Consider the following 19,601-nt stretch of genomic DNA (forward strand, 5'->3'; position numbering starts at 1 on the left):
AGATATGATCTATTTTTGCTCACTTTCTATTAAAAATGGTTGTAATGAGTTCATTTATTTACAGAGTATGTCCACTTCATTGTCAGACCATTGTATTGGTAAACTACACCGTAATCTAAAAGTGGTATTTTTTTTTACGATCCAATATATAATATGGTACAATGATCATAGTTTGGTTGTAATCCAGAGAGTTTAGAAAAATCATCTAGATCATCTATGAGGCTGTGAAGGGATCCAGATTGCATATTTAAGAGGAGACTTCAGCGTACAATGACACCTTTCACCGTTTTTATGCCCTGGATTTCTAGTCCCTCTACATTATTGTTGGACATGATTTTAATAGCTAACAGTTTGATGGCCATAATAAATAGATATGCCGACCTTAGACAACCTTGTTTTACTCCTCTTGACAGTATAATAGTTTCTGAGAAGTAGCCATTACTTATTATTTTACACCTGGGTTTACTATACGGAACTCTAACCCATTGTATAAGAGATTCTCCTAAATTAGAATAGTCCATGTATTTATATATAAATTCTAGTCGTACTTTATCAAAAGCCTTTTCAAAATCTAATATGAAGACCAGACCTGGCTTCCTAGATTTTTCATAATGTTCTCGTTTCCAGTATTTGTCTCATATATCATGTATCGTCCATGTAAAAAGTCTGATCAGGATTAATAATATCCTACAACACCTTTTTAATTCTATGCTCTATGCATTTTGCTAGGATTTTGCATCACAACACTGAAGTGTAAGGGGCCTCCAGTTTTTTAGGTGGACTGGATCTTCATACTTACCACCTGGTTTACAGGTTACCAGACCCTGTTGACAACACCCAACCCATTCGCCGGTGTGTATCGGAACAATAATAAACCTTTGCATGTTTGAGATTGAGATGTATTGTTTACATGGTGTTAAAAAGATAGTAACACCAATTGTTATAGGATCGTTTAGGCCTACTCCAGTAGTGTACTATAGGATATAACAGCATTCAAGTCATAATATACCCCAATTGCAGTGCAATGTGTAGGTCTATTGGGGACTACTTCAGCATGAGGTATCATTCACAGCAACGTTGTACTCTTCGACTCTTTTAACAATGACTTGTTAACATACAACTTATCGACCACCAGAAGAACATTCTGCTTCTTTATTTGGAGCCTTTTGAAAGTGGGGTACAGGGAACTTAATCTCTCCACTATTTCATTTGGAAATCGTCCTTAATAGAGAACGGTGTTCTTCAGCTCCCTACCCTGTTGTAGCAAGACAATCTTCATTTTGTAGTGAGTTAGCCTAGCTACTATCAGACAGTGGCCACTGGTGTAAAGTACTTTAGTAAAAAATACTTTGAAGTACAACTTCAATAGTTTTTTTTTGGTATCTGTACTTTACTATTTCACTTTTAATTCAGTAGATTCCTCAAGACAATAATGTATTTTTTACTCCATCCATTTTCCCTGACACCCAAAAGCACTTGTTACATTTTGAATGCTTAGCAGGACAGGAAAATTGTACAATTCACACACTTATCAAGAGAACATCCCTGGTCATCCCTACTGCCTCTGATCTGGCAGACTCACTAAACACACATGCGTCGTTGGTAAATGATGTCTGAGTGTTGGTGTGGAGACAATCAAAGAGGTGTAATGGGTTCTCACTCAAAAATATGTTGCATTAAGCTGACATCATTATTCAATGTTTTTAATTTTTTACTGCATCAGGGATAGCGTGCCCCTGGCTATCCATAAATTTAAAAAACAAGAACATGGTGCCATCTGATTTGCTTAATAGAAGGAATTTAATATGATTTATACTTATACTTTTGATACTTAATTACATTTGAGCAATTCATTATGTATTTTTTATACTTAAGTCTATTTAAAATAAAATACTTTTAGACTTTTACACAATTAGTACATTATTTTACTGGGTAACTTTCACTTTTACTTGAGTGTTATTCTATTAAGGTATCTTTACTTTTACTCAAGTATCACAATTGGGTACTTTTTCCACCACTGAGAGTGTCTTCCCTCCTCTCTGACACCAAAATGCAGAGGCCTTTGAAAATTAATTGTATCCACCTTTTCCTCCATCTGTCACGGTTTCGGCCGAGGCTGCCTCTCCTCCTTGTTCGGGCAGGCTTCGGCGCTCGTCGTCTCCGGAGTTCTAGCTGCCACCGATAGATGTTTCATGTTCGTTTGCTTTTGTCTGTTTGTGTCACACCTGTTTCTGTTTTACGTAATTAGTGTCCTATAAGTTTCTCGTTGTGTTTGTCATGTGTTGTGTATGATTGTTTTTCGTCAGTGTGGTGTTTCGCTCGGTTGAGCATATTCTCTCCACTGCGCTGGAGCTCAGTTGCACTTGTTCGTGCACTACTTCGTTTTGTCGCACCTGTTTGTGCGCATTTGCCTTTTCGCCTTGTGCGTAGTTGAGCTGTTGGGCTTAGTTGTCCTGTTGCCTGTGTTTGGGCCAGAATACAGCATTTGGAACCTACCGTCTGCGTCCTGCATCTGATTTCCTACACTACACCTACACACGCCCTGACAGAATCATACACCAAGACATGGAATCAGCAGGAGCCGAAGCAGCCCAGACAAGACTGGAAGCCCAGGTTCGGGACCAGCAAGAGCAACTCCTGCAGATGGGGAACGCCCTGCAGGAGGTGATTACCACACTCCGAGGCTGGGGGTCGCCTCCACCACCGCCCGCCCTGCCAGCACCATCGGCCAGCCCGCCCGTTCCAGCACCGGAACCTCGAGGAGTCCGACTATCTCTCCCGAGGGCTTACGACGGGACAGCGGCTGGGTGTCAGGGATTCCTGCTCCAGGTAGAGCTATACCTGGCCACCGTGCACCCGGCACCTTCAGGGCATGAGAGCGTGTCCGCCCTGATCTCCTGCCTGGCCGGAAAAGCGTTGGAGTGGGCCAACGCGGAGTGGAGGAAGATCGACGCCACGACCATCACGTACACCGAGTTCTCCCGCAGCTTCAGGGCGGTGTTTGACCATCCCCGGAGGGGGAAAGCGGTGGGGGAGCGTCTGGTCTTCCTCCGACAGGGGAGGAGAAGTGCCCAGGAATTCGCGCTCGAATTCCGTACTCTGGCGGCAGATGCAGGGGTGGAATGATCGGGCCCTCATCGATCTATACCGATGCAGCCTACGTGAGGACGTCCGTCGGGAGCTGGCGTGCAAGGACACCAGCCTCACTTTCGACCAGCTGGTGGATATGTCCATCAGGCTGGATACCCTGCTGGCTACCCGCGGACGTCTTGCGGAGGGTCCGTCCATTCCACCCTCCAGCGCCTCCGAGCCTTGTCCCATGGAGCTCGGGGCGCTGGCGCTAGAGAGAGGAGGAGTCGGCAGGCTAGGGGGTCCATCCACTGCACCAACTGTGGTCGGGGAGGACACACCGCGGCTAGGTGCTGGGGATGGCCTCCTAGGGGAGATGACGACGGGCCCCGCACTGGGGGATTCCTTCCAGGTGAGTAGGCGCCCCACTCACCCAGAGCTCTCTGTTGCCCATTTTTGTATGCCTGTATGTTTTCCACAGGTAGCACCTCATGCCCAGCATAAGGCGCTGGTAGATTCAGGCGCAGCTGGGAATTTTATTGATAAAAGGTTTTGTTTAGCGTTAGGGATTCCCCTCATTTCTGTGGATGTTCCTTTTTCCCGTTCACGCCCTAGATAGTCGTCCGTTGGGTACGGGGCTGATCAGGAGGTCACGGCGCCACTTAGGATGTGTGCGCAGGGGGATCATCAGGAGATGATTCAGCTGTTCCTGATTGACTCTCCTGCGTATCCGGTGGTGCTGGGCATGCCCTGGTTGAGTACCCATAACCCAGTGATTTCGTGGCAGGAGAGGGCTCTGATGGAGTGGTCTGCTCAGTGTGTGGGTAGATGTTTGGGCGTTTCCGTAGGGGCTACCTCGGTGGAGAGTCCAAACCAGGTGCCCGCATTGCACATTCCACCTGAGTATGGGGGATTTGGCTATTGCGTTTAGTAAGGCGGGGCGACGCGGTTGCCACCCCATAGGCAGGGGGATTGTGCGATAAACCTCCAGGCAGGGAGCTGCGCTCCCACGGAGCCATGTGTATCCTCTGTCTCAGGAGGAGAGGAAAGCTATGGAGATTTACATGGACGAATCACTGAGACAAGGATACATACGGCCGTCCACTTCCCCGCGTCCTCGAGTTTCTTTTTCGTGAAGAAAAAGGATGGGGGTTTGCGCCCATGCATCGATTACCATGGTCTCAATCAGATTACGGTGAAGTATAGTTATCCACTCCTTCGCTGATTGCGTACCATGACTGAGTCGTTGCATGGGGCGCGTTTCTTCACGAAACTAGATCTCAGGAGCGCGTACAACTTGGTGCGCATCAGGGAGAACGATGAATGGAAAACAGCCTTTAGTACCACCTCGGGCCATTACGAGTATCTGGTCATGCCATACGGGTTGATGAACGCTCCATCAGTTTTCCAATCATTTGTGGATGAGATCTTCAGGGACATGCAGGGGCAGGGGGTGGTGGTGTACATTGATGACATTCTCGTGTACTCACCTACCCGTGTCGAGCATGTAGCCCTGGTGCGCAAGGTGTTGCGGAGGCTGGTGGAGCACGACCTGTATGTGAAGGCAGAGAAGTGTCTGTTTTTCCAGGAGTCGGTCTCCTTTTTGGGTTATCAGTTGTCTGCGTCAGGGGTGAGGATGGAGGTAGATCGAGCGTCGGCCGTGCGTAATTGGCAAACACCAACCACTGTGAAGGAGGTGCAGCAGTTTTTGGGGTTTGCAAATTACTACAGGAGGTTTATCCGGGGTTTTGGACAGGTGGCAGCTCCCATCACTTCTCTGTTGAAGGGGGGTCCGGTGCGTCTGCAGTGGTCGGCCGAGGCGGACAGGGCGTTAGGAGGCTGAAGGACCTGTTTACCTCGGCCCCGGTGCTGGCGCACCCGGATCCCTCTTTGCCGTTCCAAGTAGAGGTGGACGCGTCGGAGGCCGGTTTAGGAGCCGTGCTTTCACAACGATCTGGCGCGCCACCTAAACTCCGCCCCTGTGCTTTTTACTCTAAGAAGCTCAGTCCGGAACTATGACGTAGGGGACAGGGAGCTGTTAGCCGTGGTACAGGCTCTAAAGGTGTGGAGGCACTGGCTTGAGGGGGCTCAACACCCTTTCCTCATTTTGACGGACCACCGTAACCTGGAGTACATCCGGGCGGCGAGGAGGCTGAACCCTCGCCAGGCAAGATGGAGTATGTTCTTGACCAGGTTTACGTTTAAGATCACGTACATCCCTGGGTCACAGAATGGCAAGGCAGATGCGCTGTCTCGGCGGTATGACGCGGAGGAGAGGTCCGTGGAGCCCACTCCCATACTGCCTGCGTGCGTGTCTGGTGGCGCCGGTAGTGTGGGGAGGTCGATGCTGAACTCGAGCGGGCGTTACGCACCGACCCTAGTCCATCACAGTGCCCGGAGGGTCGGAAGTACGTTCCGCTCGAGGTTCGGGATCGATTGATCTATTGGGCTCACACGTCACCCTCCTCTGGACATCCGGGTATCGGCCGGACAGTGCACTGTCTTAGTGCCAAGTACTGGTGGCCCACGTTGGCTAGGGATGTGAGGGTTTATGTTTCCTCCTGCTCGGTGTGCGCCCAGTGTAAGGCGCCTAGACATTTACCTAGGGGTAAGTTGCTACCCCTGCCCGTTCCACAACGGCCATGGTCCCACCTCTCAGTGGACTTTATAACAGATCTTCCCCTCTCCCAAGGGAATACCACCATCCTGGTCGTTGTGGACCGGTTCTCTAAGGCCTGTCGTTTGCTCCCCATGCCGGGTCTTCCTACGGCCCTGCAAACTGCCGAGGCACTGTTTACCCATGTGTTCCGGCACTACGGGTGCCCGAGGACATTGTGGCTGATCGGGGTCCCCAATTCACCTCCAGGGTCTGGAGAGCGTTTATGGAGCGGTTGGGGGTCTCGGTGAGCCTCACCTCGGGCTACCACCCGGAGAGCAATGGGCAGGTGGAACGCGTAAACCAGGATGTGGGTAGGTTTCTCAGAACATACTGCCAGGACCGGCCGGAGGAGTGGTCAAGGTACGTTCCCTGGGCCGAGATGGCCCAGAATTCCCCTACGCCATTCCTCCACGAACCTAACCCCATTTCAATGTGTGTTAGGTTACCAGCCGGTTCTGGCACCCTGGCAGCAGAGCCAGATCGAGGCTCCTGCGGTGGATGAGTGGGCGCGGCGCTCGGAGGAGACTTGGAACGCTGCACACGTCCCACCTGCAGCGGGCCCTCCGACGTCAGAAGGCGAGCGCTGATCTCCACCGCAGTGAGGCACCGTGTACGCACCTGGTGATCGAGTCTGGCTCTCTACCAGAAACCTGCCCCTCCGCCTGCCCTGTCGGAAACTGGGTCGGCGGTTTGTAGGGCCATTTAAAGTCCTGAGGAGGTTGAACGAGGTTTGTTATAGATTACAGCTACCTGTGGAGTATAAGTGTATTAACCCCTCGTTCCATGTGTCCCTTCTCAGGCCGGTGGTAGCGGGCCCACTCCAAGACGATGAGATCTTGGAGACTCCTCCGCCCCGTTGGACATCGAGGGGCACCGGCGTACTCCGTGAGATCCATCTTGGATTCGGAGGCGTCGGATGGGGGTCTCAGTATCTAGTGGAGTGGGAGGGGTACGGTCCGGGAGGAGCGGTGCTGGGTGCCGAGGAGAGACGTGTTGGACCCATCGCTCCTGACGGAGTTCCATCGGAGGCATCCGACGCGCCCTGCGCCGCGTCCCCTGGCCGTCCCCGAGGCCGGAGTCGGCGCGCGTCTGGAGCCGCGCGTCAAGGGGGGTACTGTCACGGTTTCGGCCGAGGCTGCCTCTCCTCCTTGTTCGGGCAGGCTTCGGCGCTCGTCGTCTCCGGAGTTCTAGCTGCCACCGATAGATGTTTCATGTTCGTTTGCTTTTGTCTGTTTGTGTCACACCTGATTCTGTTTTATGTAATTAGTGTCCTATAAGTTTCTCGTTGTGTTTGTCATGTGTTGTGTATGATTGTTTTTCGTCAGTGTGGTGTTTCGCTCGGTTGAGCATATTCTCTCCACTGCGCTGGAGCTCAGTTGCACTTGTTCGTGCACTACTTCGTTTTGTCGCACCTGTTTGTGCGCATTTGCCTTTCGCCTTGTGCGTAGTTGAGCTGTTGGGCTTAGTTGTCCTGTTGCCTGTGTTTGGGCCCAGAATACAGCATTTGGAACCTACCGTCTGCGTCCTGCATCTGATTTCCTACACTACACCTACACACGCCCTGACACCATCTTGAGATTACGTGTCATGAAAACCTTGACTTGATCCTCAGTTGCCTGATAGTTTTCATCCTCCTTTATTCCCATTATGACAATATTATTCTTCATACTTCTGCACTTCAGACCAAGTAATTCTGTTTTCATTGTGTTATTATCATACCATAGCCTCTCATTAGTGCAGGGTTCCCCAACTGGCAACCCGCGCCCCGAATTCTGTTCTATGGTACCAATGCACAATGTGTGTGTCAAGGACCAAGGCACCAAAGAGAAAGACTGAACTTCCTAATAGCTATAGCTGTCTTTAACTCTCTTCCTGCTTTTGTTTGAGTGTATATGCCCCCCTCAGTGGCAGATAGAAACTATTACATTCTATGAACTAGTTGTAACATAAGACTCTAAGGCACTACAACTGATTACTTTATTTAATTTGCACATTTGTACATTTGTCTGTTTATTGTAAAATAAAGTCCATGAAACATCATAGATAAATATAAATGTTTGTGCTGCTATGACGAAATTGAATTATTTGTTCAGCTCTTTACACTTTTCATGTGTGGAACTTGACCATACAAGAAAAGAATGCTGCTAATTCTGCAAACCACAGAGATATGAGGAAGTGGGAAATGTTTCCATGACAACAGTGTCTTGGCATATATATGTGGTCCTCTGTAGCTCAGCTGGTAAAGCACGGTGCTTGTAACGCCAAGGTAGTGGGTTCGATCCCCGGACCACACATACACAAAACATTTATGCACGCATGACTGTAAGTCGCTTTGGATAAAAGCGTCTGCTAAATGGAATATTATTATTATTATATACTTGGTGTGAAAACATTTAAGGAGGGTGTTTTTGTTCCCTAAACTACTGTGAAAAACAGAAGAAGTTACACACATTCATATTTATATTGCCATCCAATTGGAAGAATAAGTGTTACATACAGCTGAATGAGTGATAATTACCTCATGGTGTCCTTCTCCTTGACCCCCTCAGGTCCTTGGACTGTGTTGTCAGTCTGAACAGGCTCAGCAGTTGGAGAGAAAGAGGATTGTTCAGTGGTTGGAGCTTGGGTTGCTGTGAGGTAAAAACAACAATGGTATTATGACTGGTGTACCAGAGAGACACAGGGTAGACTGAACTGTAACAAGACACTGTGGCTAAGCTATGATCTTCTTCTACAACTTCTGTAATTTACTCCAACATGTGGGTTTTGTTGAGTTCAAACCAATAGTAGGACTACTGTAATCAGGTTATAATCCAATTTGTTTCAGATGATAAGCAAGCAAGACTGAATAAAACAAGGTTATTACTTAAAAAACCCTAGAGTCGATTGATGCACCGTGTGTCAATCAAAGTGACACAATAATAAAATCCCCATCAAAAATCTGTCAGTTGAAGCTAAATATATCTTCTATATCTGATATTGTGTCAGTCCAGCTCATCTGCGTATGTCGCACTCCGGCGGTGAAAGGTGGCAGAGCTAGAGCGGTGTTTGTCAGACCATGACGTAGGGTTTCCGCCACTTTCAAATTCGCCCCCATTCATTTCAACCGGAGCATGCAGAGCAATGCCCAGGGGATTGTGGGAAGGTAAGCCGCGCGAACCCTGCTAGCGGAACGATAGAAAAAGTTCAGCTCTGCTGTACTTTATGCAAATTACACCCGGCCACCCCTGCCGTTAACTTATCATGTGAGGAGCAGATGTTTGCTTGAAAATCTTCTGTTCTTGAAACAGTTCCGCGGTCATTAGTTCCAGGCATGTACAACCAAAAAAGATGGAAGAAAGCCAATCATTGCTGTGTCTGGTTTTTCCAATTCTATATGAGTTTGCTTTGCCAGAATACAGAGACAAAATCATAAGGTCAATGGCATAGAGGAGGATTGTAGAGATTGTTGGAGTTGATGGTGGGTGAAGAGAGATTTGCACAACGTTTGCTTGTGCTGCTAGCTAGCTATGAACATCAAGCAACCTAAACCTCAAAACTGTGATCAAAGCCACCGTTTGTAAATGTGTTGAGTAAATTAAATTGTGAAATTTGCCCACCAAAGGATATAAATCAGCAGTAACACGCATTATAACATTATAAATGATACAGTAAGCATGAATTTCCCATGTAATATGCTTCCAATTGGATTATGGTATCTTAACATTATGATTCTCATATATTATAGCTTATGGCTCTTTCATGATACTGGTGTCATGACATTGATGATTATAGGCCTACATGCACATGAATGGGTACTTTGGGTAAAGGAAATTGTGGCTTTGACTTGCAAACATTGTCGTGCAAATCTCTCTTTACCCATCATCAACACTAACATCTCTGCAGTCCTCCTCCATGCCATTGACCTTCTGATTTTGTCTCTGTATTCTAAAATCATTCTCAGCAAATAAATGAGGTAGAATTACGATGTAGAATTATAACGCTCTCCACGCCACATTATTTTCCTTTTTGATATTTGTAATTAGCCTACAAAGCCAGCTGCTTATTTTCATGTACAGTACAGTACCTAGAATACAATGGTTGGATTTACAGTAAACAATTTCATGTTAGAAAAATGTATTGTATTGTAGTATACAACATTTGCTAACATACGTATACATTCAACCCATGTTATACAAGGATGTGGCAGCCGTCTCTTGGGACATTCATTGGGACCTCTTCATCTGCAGACAGGCTTTCACAGCTCTCCATATCTGAGGACAGACATCACAAAGAAACAGGCTTCATTTTATTACAATTAGACAGCCCTGACTATTATCTCTCTGTCTGTCTTCATAGTTTTCCTCTCTAGGACTAGAACGCCAGAATATTTGCATAATGTCATCCCACAACCTGCCCTGTCTAACTAGCTAGTACACCTACTCTCTTTTCTGACAGCTGGAGCAGAAAATCCTTTCACCCTCTTCCATTGCTGTTATCTACAAATGCATTTGGAGCATGAGTTTTTAATTTACAATGATGAATAGGCATCAAGATAACAAGCTAATATGACGTTAACTAGCTGTAGCATTTTTATACCTAAAGGGGTCCTAAAATTCAATTTCAAATAGCAAAATGATCCATAGTATGACCATCTTAAAACAATTGTCAACCCCCCACGACTTTTAAGAATTAATTCTACAGTATCTGATTGCTCTCTACTCACTGGTCATAGTGGTGGTACTTTGTGTGGTGGTTTGTTGTCTGACCGTGATGTGAACAGGCATCATAAGGTATCCCACTCTACACATGTACCAGCCAGTGTTATCCATCTTCAGATCAATCATATTCACTGTTAAGATGTTTCTTCTGGTGGCATCCGTGGTCTGCTGTAATGTCACTGATGTTCTGTCTAAAGTCCCAGATTTCCCCCACACATATAATACAGGAAGTGTAATTGATAAGACAAGCTACTGCTCCTGTCTTCAGAGTGTCAGCATGTGTCCAGTCCCAGTCCCTGACCTCAACTTCAGCACTTCATAGAAACATGTTACCCTTACCTGAGAGTCTGGAGAAGATGAGGAGGAGGATGGATGGAGAGGGAGAGATGAGAAGCCATTTATGGGTATGTGTCTCCGTATGTTATATGGTACCAATGCACAATGTGTGTGTCAAGGACCAAGGCACCAAAGAGAATGACTGAACTTCCTAATAGCTATAGCTGTCTTTAACTCTCTTTCCTCCTTCTGTTAGAGTGTATATGCCCCCCTCCATGGCAGATAGAAACTATTACATTCTATGGACTAGTTTTAACCTACTTTTTAAATACTAATACTTATTTCAATCCATTTTTCATTCAGCATTAACTTTTTTCATTATTTTATACAGCTTGTATATTTAATATACACATTTGTTCATGATCAGTTACATTTGACTAGATACATGATATCAATAAGATGGTGATGTGGGGGAAAATCTGACAAGGGAAAAGGGCATTGGAGCAGGTGGGCGGGACATACAGTAACTAATATAACAGATATGTGGTGATAATCAAAACAAGCACAGCAGACTGTCTTCAGTAGTTTATGGACACAACAAGGAGGCAGGGGTGGGTTAGGAGGTGTGGGAAGAAGCATATTGGAGGCAGATAGATAGTCATGACTCATGTTGTGACACGGAGGGGGAGTGGGCTGTCCTTCCAGGATGATGGCTCTTTAGGACCAAGATCTTCACTCAGTCAGTCACTGCTGTGTTGCTGTCCTCTGCTCGAAAGAAAGTAGTTTGGTGCACAATACAGGCATGTTCTAGAAATAATGATAACAATGTAGTCAGCTTCTCTGTTTGATAAGGATAAAAAAGTGTGTGGCTAAAGAGTGATGTATTGTACACATACAGTAGTAATGTATGGTCTTGTCTGTCCCCCAAATCAATGCACTGGGCCTTTATTACCCCTGTATGACCGGACAATAATAGTCGTCATCAGCGCGGGGAGAAAATATTCTCCTTCCCCCTGCGGCCATGTCCATGAGAGAGAAGATAAGTCAACACTGACCTGTGTGGTATAGGGCTAGTGAGCTGTAGACCACATTATCATCTGGTTCTGCCTAGAAGAGAGGAGGGACACACACAGGTAGAGAGGTGAAGAGGGACAATTTGTGATGATGGAATGTAGACTACAGCTCGGAATCACTGCAACCATTTGTTGCAGAATAGCTTAAATGGGATGAGATACATAAAGACATGAATATTCAGAAATGTTTACAGCTTTACACATTTTCAGTGTCTACACCCTAAACACCAATGACTGCCAAAACACAGACCACAAAACCCTCCTTTTCAAGTACTCTGACGACACAGCCATCCTGTTCCTCCTGAAGGAACCCCCATCCTTCCAGCAAAATCAGTCATCCGTTACCCAATTAGTTGAATGGTGCCACAATAACTACCTAGATCGCAACGTCTCCAAAACTAAATAAATAACCATTGACTATCCCAAAACCCCCACCTGTGACGGCTCTATCATCAACAGAGAGGCCGTTGAAATGATTCCTTCATTCAACTACCTCTGAATTACAATAGACCACAAGCTAACCTTTGATCAACACACCACTGAAATAACTAAGAAGTCCCAGAAACGTCTGTCTGTCATCAGGCGTCTGATCAACCTGTCTGATAAACCCAAACTCCTTCTGCTACTCTACCGGAGCATCATCACCACTACTCATCTACTGAAGTATCTGCTACCACAACCTGCTCACAGTCTCACATCACAATAAACTATTAAGGATCACCAACACGGCATCTAAACTGATTGGACTCCCCACTCCATAGTGGTCCCTTCTTAATATCGGACACTTAAATGTCTCACTGCAAGCTTCAGGAGGAGTTTCATCCCAGGGACAATGACAATTCTAAACAGATCCATGTATCTTCCTCCTATGGGCAGGTGGGTGGGACTATTTATGTCTAACTGTTGTTTGTTTCCTGATGTTCCTCTTGTAGGACAATAAACCTGATTCTGATATGTGACTTCATCTATAACCCCATGCACCAGTCTGCCACATAGCCAATAGAACAACACAGATACAATTTCATCTATTAACATCATAGTGATCAGAATAGCAGCCTTACCTTGGTCTGTACATTTCGCTGGTTCCTCCTCTTGGGGACAACCGTGCTGTAAGTCACATCATCACCATTGGCAGGAAATGAGTCCTGCTGGTAGATACACACAAAGGGGGTTGATGATAAAAGCTCATCATCAGTCTACATGTATGAGATACCTTTGGATATTTACATAATCCACAATATAAGGCATGTATTTGTTTTAACAACATTAAGATATGAACTTTCTTCCTCTCAAACAGCACAGTGTCAGTAAGGTCAAATAGGAACAGGACAGAGAAGCAACATAGGCCTACTGTGTCTGCAAAGCTGACCAGGAAATCACCTTCAAGACCAACTGCAGCCTCCCTACAACATCATTTATCACCTGATTTACTGAACAAATGGCACATCTTAATAGGTGGTCCAGGTGTCCTCTGACATGGCAGAAGTGTGTGTGTGGGTGTGGGTGTGTAGTTTGTCTATTCTTGTCTATTCTTCCCGGAAGTGTTGCCAAACCCTTGAATTTTGAGATTGCATCTAAAAAAAAGTATATGTATATGTACTTTACTGTATTTATACTTGGAATATCCTTTTTCAACTGGAATAGTTCAGAAATAGCTGGAGTGGTACTTTAACCAGAAACTGAAATCACACTGTCTCTACAGTCCTGGGTATGTTTCATTGACTGTAAATATAGAGTTAACATATATAAATTGTACTGTTACAATGGACATGACGCTGTAGCTGAAGAGCTAATGTGTGATTTAAGTCCATCTGATGTCCATGTCCTGTCCATGGCCGAGTCCAGCATTTTTCACAGACAAGGTCTTACCCACAAGGCCTTGAGTCAGATGAGAGGAACATGAGTGTAGCCTACCACTGAGGTGTTTGTTGTCTGGTCCATGGCCTTATTGTCCTCTGGAATAAAGAAAAGAGAGATGCAGTATTAGAGACCTCTGAGATACACTAGAATAATACTGAATACATTCATCATAGAAGAGTTATACTTTTGAGTCTCCTCCTCTTATGTCAAGATACATTGGTTATAACATAGGCTAATACATTTGTCTTCAAGGAAAATATTGATTGTCTCATGAAAATATCTCCAAAATCAAACTTATAATTTTTCCAATATAGTAATTATAGAATGAATACTTACTATGCTTTCTCCACATCTTCCATGTGACTAGGACACCAGATATCACCAACACCAACATGCCCAGAGGAATCAGTAGGACTTTTAGATCTATGGAACTGATTGTGAAAGACTATGTTTACTGTAAAATAAAGTCCATAAAACATCACAGATAAGTAGATAATTATTAGTTTTTTGCATTATGTTTTTTGTGCTGTTCTGACTAAATGGAAATATTTGTTCATCTCTTCACACATTTTATGTGTGAAACTTGACCATCCAAGAATAGAATGCTGCTACGTCTACAACCACAGAGATATGAGGAAGCGGTAAATGTCTCTATGAGAACGGTGTCTTTTTGGTCTATACTTAGTGTGGGAACATTTAAGGAGGGTATTTTTGTGTAGTGTGAAAAACAGAAAAGGTTACGTTTCTTCATATTTCTATTGCAATCCATTTTTAAGAGTAAGTGTGAGAGTAAGTGTACAGCTGAATAAGTGATCATTACCTCATGGTGTCCTTCTCCTTGCACCCCTCAGGTCCTTGGACTGTGTTGTCAGTCTGAACAGGCTCAGCAGTTGGAGAGAAAGAGGATTGTTCTGTGGTTGGAGCTTGGGTGGCTGTGAGGTAAAAACAACAATGGTATTATGACTGGTGTACCAGAGAGACACAGGGTAGACTGAACTGTAACAAGACATTGTGGCTAAACTATGACCTTCTTGTCCAGCTTATTTCATTTACCCCAACATGTGGATTTTCACTTAGTATTAGCACTGTTGAGTTCAAACCAATTGTAGGACCACCATAAGTATTCCCAAAAGCTCAGAATGTTGATTTGTTAACATGAAGTAAAAACAACAATGGTATTATGCAGGGGTGCAACTTTGGTTTTAGAAGTGGGGGAGACATAACCGCTCTGAGGCATCTGCATGGTCCTAAAGCACAACGGTGCAATGATACAACTGGGCAAACACGCAATTTCAGAATGTGGGGGGGTCATGTCCCCCCTGTCCCAAGTGAAGGTTGTAAAATGACTGGTGTACCAGAGAGACACAGGGTAGACTGAACAGTAACAAGACATTGTGGCTAAACTATGACCTTCTTGTCCAGCTTATTTCATTTACCCCAACATATGGATTTTAACTTAGTATTAGCACTGTTGAGTTCAAACCAATGGTAGGACCGCTAAGTATTCACAAAAGCTTTGAATCAGGATACAGTTCAATTTTATTTAGATGATAAGCCAGCAAGACTGGATAAAACCAGGTTAATACTTAATTCTACAGTATCTGATTGCTCTCTACTCACTAGTCATAGTGGTGGTACTTTGTGTGGTGGTTTGTCGTCTGACAGTGATGTGAACAGTCATTATAAAGTATCCCCCTCCACAACTGTACCAGCCAGTGTTTTCCATCTTCAGATCACTCATAGTCACCGTTAAGATGTTTCCTCTGGTGGCATCAGTGGTCTGCTGTAGGGTCACTGATGTTCCATCTATAGTCCCAGAATTCCCCCACATACAGGAGTCACTGCCCCCAATCCTGCACCACCACTTCCAATTTCCAGTGTCATTATAGTAACAATTTACAATGACACTCCCTCCTTCAACTCCAGTCACCTCCTGTTGGTCCACATAGAGTTCTGGAGTTCCTGAACACAGAGGTACACACACCAAATAAGGTCCTGAGTGATCAAGTGGTTTTTTTGTAACAACTGACAACAAATATCATAATTATGATATGATGGATAGAGAACAGAAAGTAGACATATACCAACATTCCTCATGTCAACTTGAACAATAATAGTGAGACCAGTAAATGAAACCAGAACACCAGTCATGTAATCACATGCAAGAGTTGCAGGGTCTTACCTGGAGTGACAGATAGGTCGAACCAATCTGTCCAGACATGTGGTAGGACATTGATCACCACAGCACACCAGTATTGACCAGAGTCCTCACTCCCCAGATCAGTCATGGTCACAGTGAAGGTTAGCTGGTTGATGTCATCAGAGAATGAGGCCTTAGCTGTGCTCTTAGGAAGGTAAGTGCGTACAACAGGAGAGCAACTATTGAAATAATCTCCTTTACACCAATATTTCACATGGGTTTTGTATTCCTGATGATAGGGACATGGGATGGTGATGGAGCCTCCTGTCTTCACAGACACACGATAAGCACCTGTAGACACAACAACAGAAAACACATTAGATTGGAATTCAAGCAAATTCTCACAACAGGAAAGTGACATTCCATCTGGACTATGACACATATAATACAGGAAGTGTAATTGATAAGACAAGCTACTGCTCCTGTCTTCAGAGTGTCAGCATGTGTCCAGTCCCAGTCCCTGACCTCAACTTCAGCACTTCATAGAAACATGTTACGCTTCTTTTTTTTTGCCAATCCACCACCCCCTCCTTGGAGGATAAAAATAACTTTGTTTGTTCAGTTTTGTTCCCTGTTACATTTACATTCTACACATATGTTATTTACATGGCGCTGTTGTTACACGGTAGTTACATAACAAAATGTAGTTATTGGATATACATTACATCTGGATAGATAGTACTTAAACACATACATTTTACATTATATATAGTGTTTTCAGTCATAACTATTATAGATCATGGGCTTCTAATCCCACCCCTCAGCTGCTCTCAGTCCATCTCACCTATCTCTGTAAACCACCCTCTTATGATTTACATGTGCAATATATTTTTCAACTGTACTGTGATGTTTCACATGATTTCTAAACCTGTCTAATCGCATAGTATCTACAGATTGTATATTAAAGAATAACAATTTAAGAGTATTATTACATTGTTGATTGATTGACTATGGCCTTCCAAATCTCTCAACAGTGCTACCTGTAGGGTTAGTTTCAGGTAAATGTTGTGATTTTTCAGCCACTCCTGAACCTGTGACTAGAAACAAGCTACATAGGGAAAAGACCAGAATAAGTGATCTAATGATTCTGTCTCTTCATAGCAAAATCTGCAGAGTGGAGCTGGTTGTATGCAGCATATACATAACATTCTGTTGGTGGCAAGAATTTTGTATAATAATTGGAAGTTTACATTTTGAACCAAGTGTTGTTTTATGTATCAGTTTATAACATTTTAACATTTTACATTTTAGTCATTTAGCAGACGCTCTTATCCAGAGCGACTTACAGTTTAGTGAGTGCATACATTATAATTTTTTTGATTAAGCCATGGAATCAGAATCTCCACCTTCTACCCCTTCCACTTGCCTCTTCCTTTTTGTGGTAATGCTGCAATCAATTGGTTGTAATTTTGGATAGAGCAAACATTTCCAAATATTTTTGTTAGCTGCACATTTTACACATCTACACCTTTCCTATTCATAATGTCATTAACAAAGAGAATTCCTTTTTTTATAAAACAATTTCAGAAATAACTGTCACGATCGTCTGAAGAAGCGGACCAATACGCAGCGCGTGGAGTGAACATAATGACTTTATTTAATAAAGCAACCACGAAAAAACAACAAATGACGAGAGTGAAGTCCTCTGTAACACTGACAGAAACATGGAACAAAAACCCACAAACAAACAGTGAAACACAACAGTATATATATGGCTCCCAATCAGAGATAACGAGCCGACAGCTGACACTCGTTACCTCCGATTGGGAGTCATTGACCAATCACCACTAAACACAAACAAAATGAAACTCACCCAACCCCAACACCACCAAATGAAATACACCCTGGCTCTAACACACAGTCCTGGAGCCAGAGTGTGACAGTAACCCCCTAAAGGTGCGAACTCCGGGCGCACCAGCATACAGTCTAGGGGAGGGTCTGGGTGGGCGTCTGTCCACGGTGGCGGTTCTGCCCTGGTCGTGGTCCCCATCCCACCTTAGTCACCACCCGCTTCCCTAGCCTCCTCCACATGACCACCCCCCAACTAAACCCCACTGGGTTAAGGGGCGGCACCGGACTAAGGGGCAGCACCGGACTAAGGGGCAGTACCGGACTAAGGGGCAGTACCGGACTAAGGGGCAGTACCAGGCTGAATGGCGGATACTGGCTGGACGGCTCTGGTGGCTCCCGGCTGGTCGGCTCTGGCGGATCCCGGCTGGACGGCTCTGGCGGATCCCGGCTGGAACGGCTCTGGCGGATCCCGGCTGGACGGCTCTGGCGGATCCCGGCTGGACGGCTCTGGCGGATCCCGGCTGGACGGCTCTGGCGGATCCCGGCTGGACGGCTCTGGCGGATCCCGGCTGGGACGGCACTGGCGGGTCCCGGCTGGACGGCTCTGGCGGGTCCCGGCTGGACGGCTCTGGCGGATCCCGGCTGGGCGGCTCTGGCGGATCCCGGCTGGACGGCTCTGGCGGATCCCCGGCTGGACGGCTCTGGCGGATCCCGGCTGGCCGGCTCTGGCGGATCCCGGCTGGACGGCTCTGGCGGATCCCGGCTGGACGGCTCTGGCGGATCCCGGCTGGACGGCTCTGGCGGATCCCGGCTGGACGGCTCTGGCGGATCCTGGCTGGACGGCTCTGGCGGATCCTGGCTGGACGGCTCATGGCTGGCTGACGGATCCTGGCTGGGACGGCTCTGGCAGATCCTGGCTGGACGGCTCTGGCGGATCCTGGCTGGACGGCTCTGGCGGATCCTGGCTGGACGGCTCTGGCGGATCCTGGCTGGACGGCTCTGGCGGATCCTGGCTGGACGGCTCTGGCGGATCCTGGCTGGACGGCTCATGGCTGGCTAACGGATCTGGCTGCTCATGGCTGGCTGACGGATCTGGCTGCTCATGGCTGGCTGACGGATCTGGCTGCTCATGGCTGGCTGACGGATCTGGCTGCTCATGGCTAGCTGACGGATCTGGCTGCTCATGGCTGGCTGACGGATCTGGCTGCTCATGGCTGGCTGACGGGTCTGGCTGCTCATGGCTGGCTGACGGATCTGGCTGCTCATGGCTGGCTGACGGATCCGGCTGCTCATGGCTGGCTGACGGATCTGGCTGCTCGTGGCTGGCTGACGGATCTGGCTGCTCGTGGCTGGTTGCGGATCTGGCTGCTCATGGCTGGCTGACGGATCTGGCTGCTCATGGCTGGCTGACGGGTCTGGCTGCTCATGGCTGGCTGATGGTGCTGGCTGGGCGGCTGAGCGGTGGAGGCGGACCCCAGCCTCGGATTGCAGTCATCACCTCCAGCAGGGCGGCTCCCATCCGCATGAGCCGCTCCTGCCGGTCACGAACCCGAGCCTCCAGTCCAGCATAGGCTGCGTCGGCTCCTGCTGATTCCATAGCAGGTGTATGATTCTGTCTGGCGGAAGGCTCTAGCGGCTCCGGTCTGGCGGACGGCTCTGAAGGAACAGGCCGGGCTGGGCTGGTGACGCACCCGTAGGATACGTGCTTGGAGCAGGAACAGGCCGGTCCGTACCGGAACACACACCACTGGCCTTAACTGGGGATCAGGAACGGGCCGGACCGGACTGGTAACACACTTCAGTCTCTCATGCCGTGCGACAACAACTTCCCTCCCTCTACTCGCCAATGGCTCCCGTAATCCGATAGCCTTCTCTCCACATCTCCCTGTAGCAGCCTCCTGCTGCCCAGCCGCCAAGCCATGTGCCCCCCAAAAACTTTTTGGGGTTGCCTCTCGTCCTTCCAACGATGATGG

The 19,601-nt window shown here is 46.6% G+C and overlaps 1 protein-coding gene across 1 annotated transcript; it reads right to left on the reverse strand.

The window, feature by feature from the left end:
- Positions 1-11,182: 11,182 nt before the first annotated feature.
- On the reverse strand, positions 11,183-15,590 carry LOC121582005. Its single transcript, XM_045218625.1, has 7 exons — positions 15,258-15,590; positions 14,458-14,569; positions 13,974-14,068; positions 13,692-13,732; positions 12,839-12,925; positions 11,760-11,811; positions 11,183-11,511 (listed from the first exon to the last, which is right to left on the reverse strand). Exons 1-7 carry the CDS (start codon positions 15,466-15,468, stop codon positions 11,441-11,443), a joined length of 669 nt encoding a protein of 222 aa, XP_045074560.1. The 5' UTR covers positions 15,469-15,590; the 3' UTR covers positions 11,183-11,440.
- Between the last annotated feature and the right edge of the window lie 4,011 nt (positions 15,591-19,601).

The sequence above is a fragment of the Coregonus clupeaformis genome, unplaced genomic scaffold (assembly GCF_020615455.1).
Source record: "Coregonus clupeaformis isolate EN_2021a unplaced genomic scaffold, ASM2061545v1 scaf1695, whole genome shotgun sequence".
Taxonomy (NCBI): domain Eukaryota; kingdom Metazoa; phylum Chordata; class Actinopteri; order Salmoniformes; family Salmonidae; genus Coregonus; species Coregonus clupeaformis.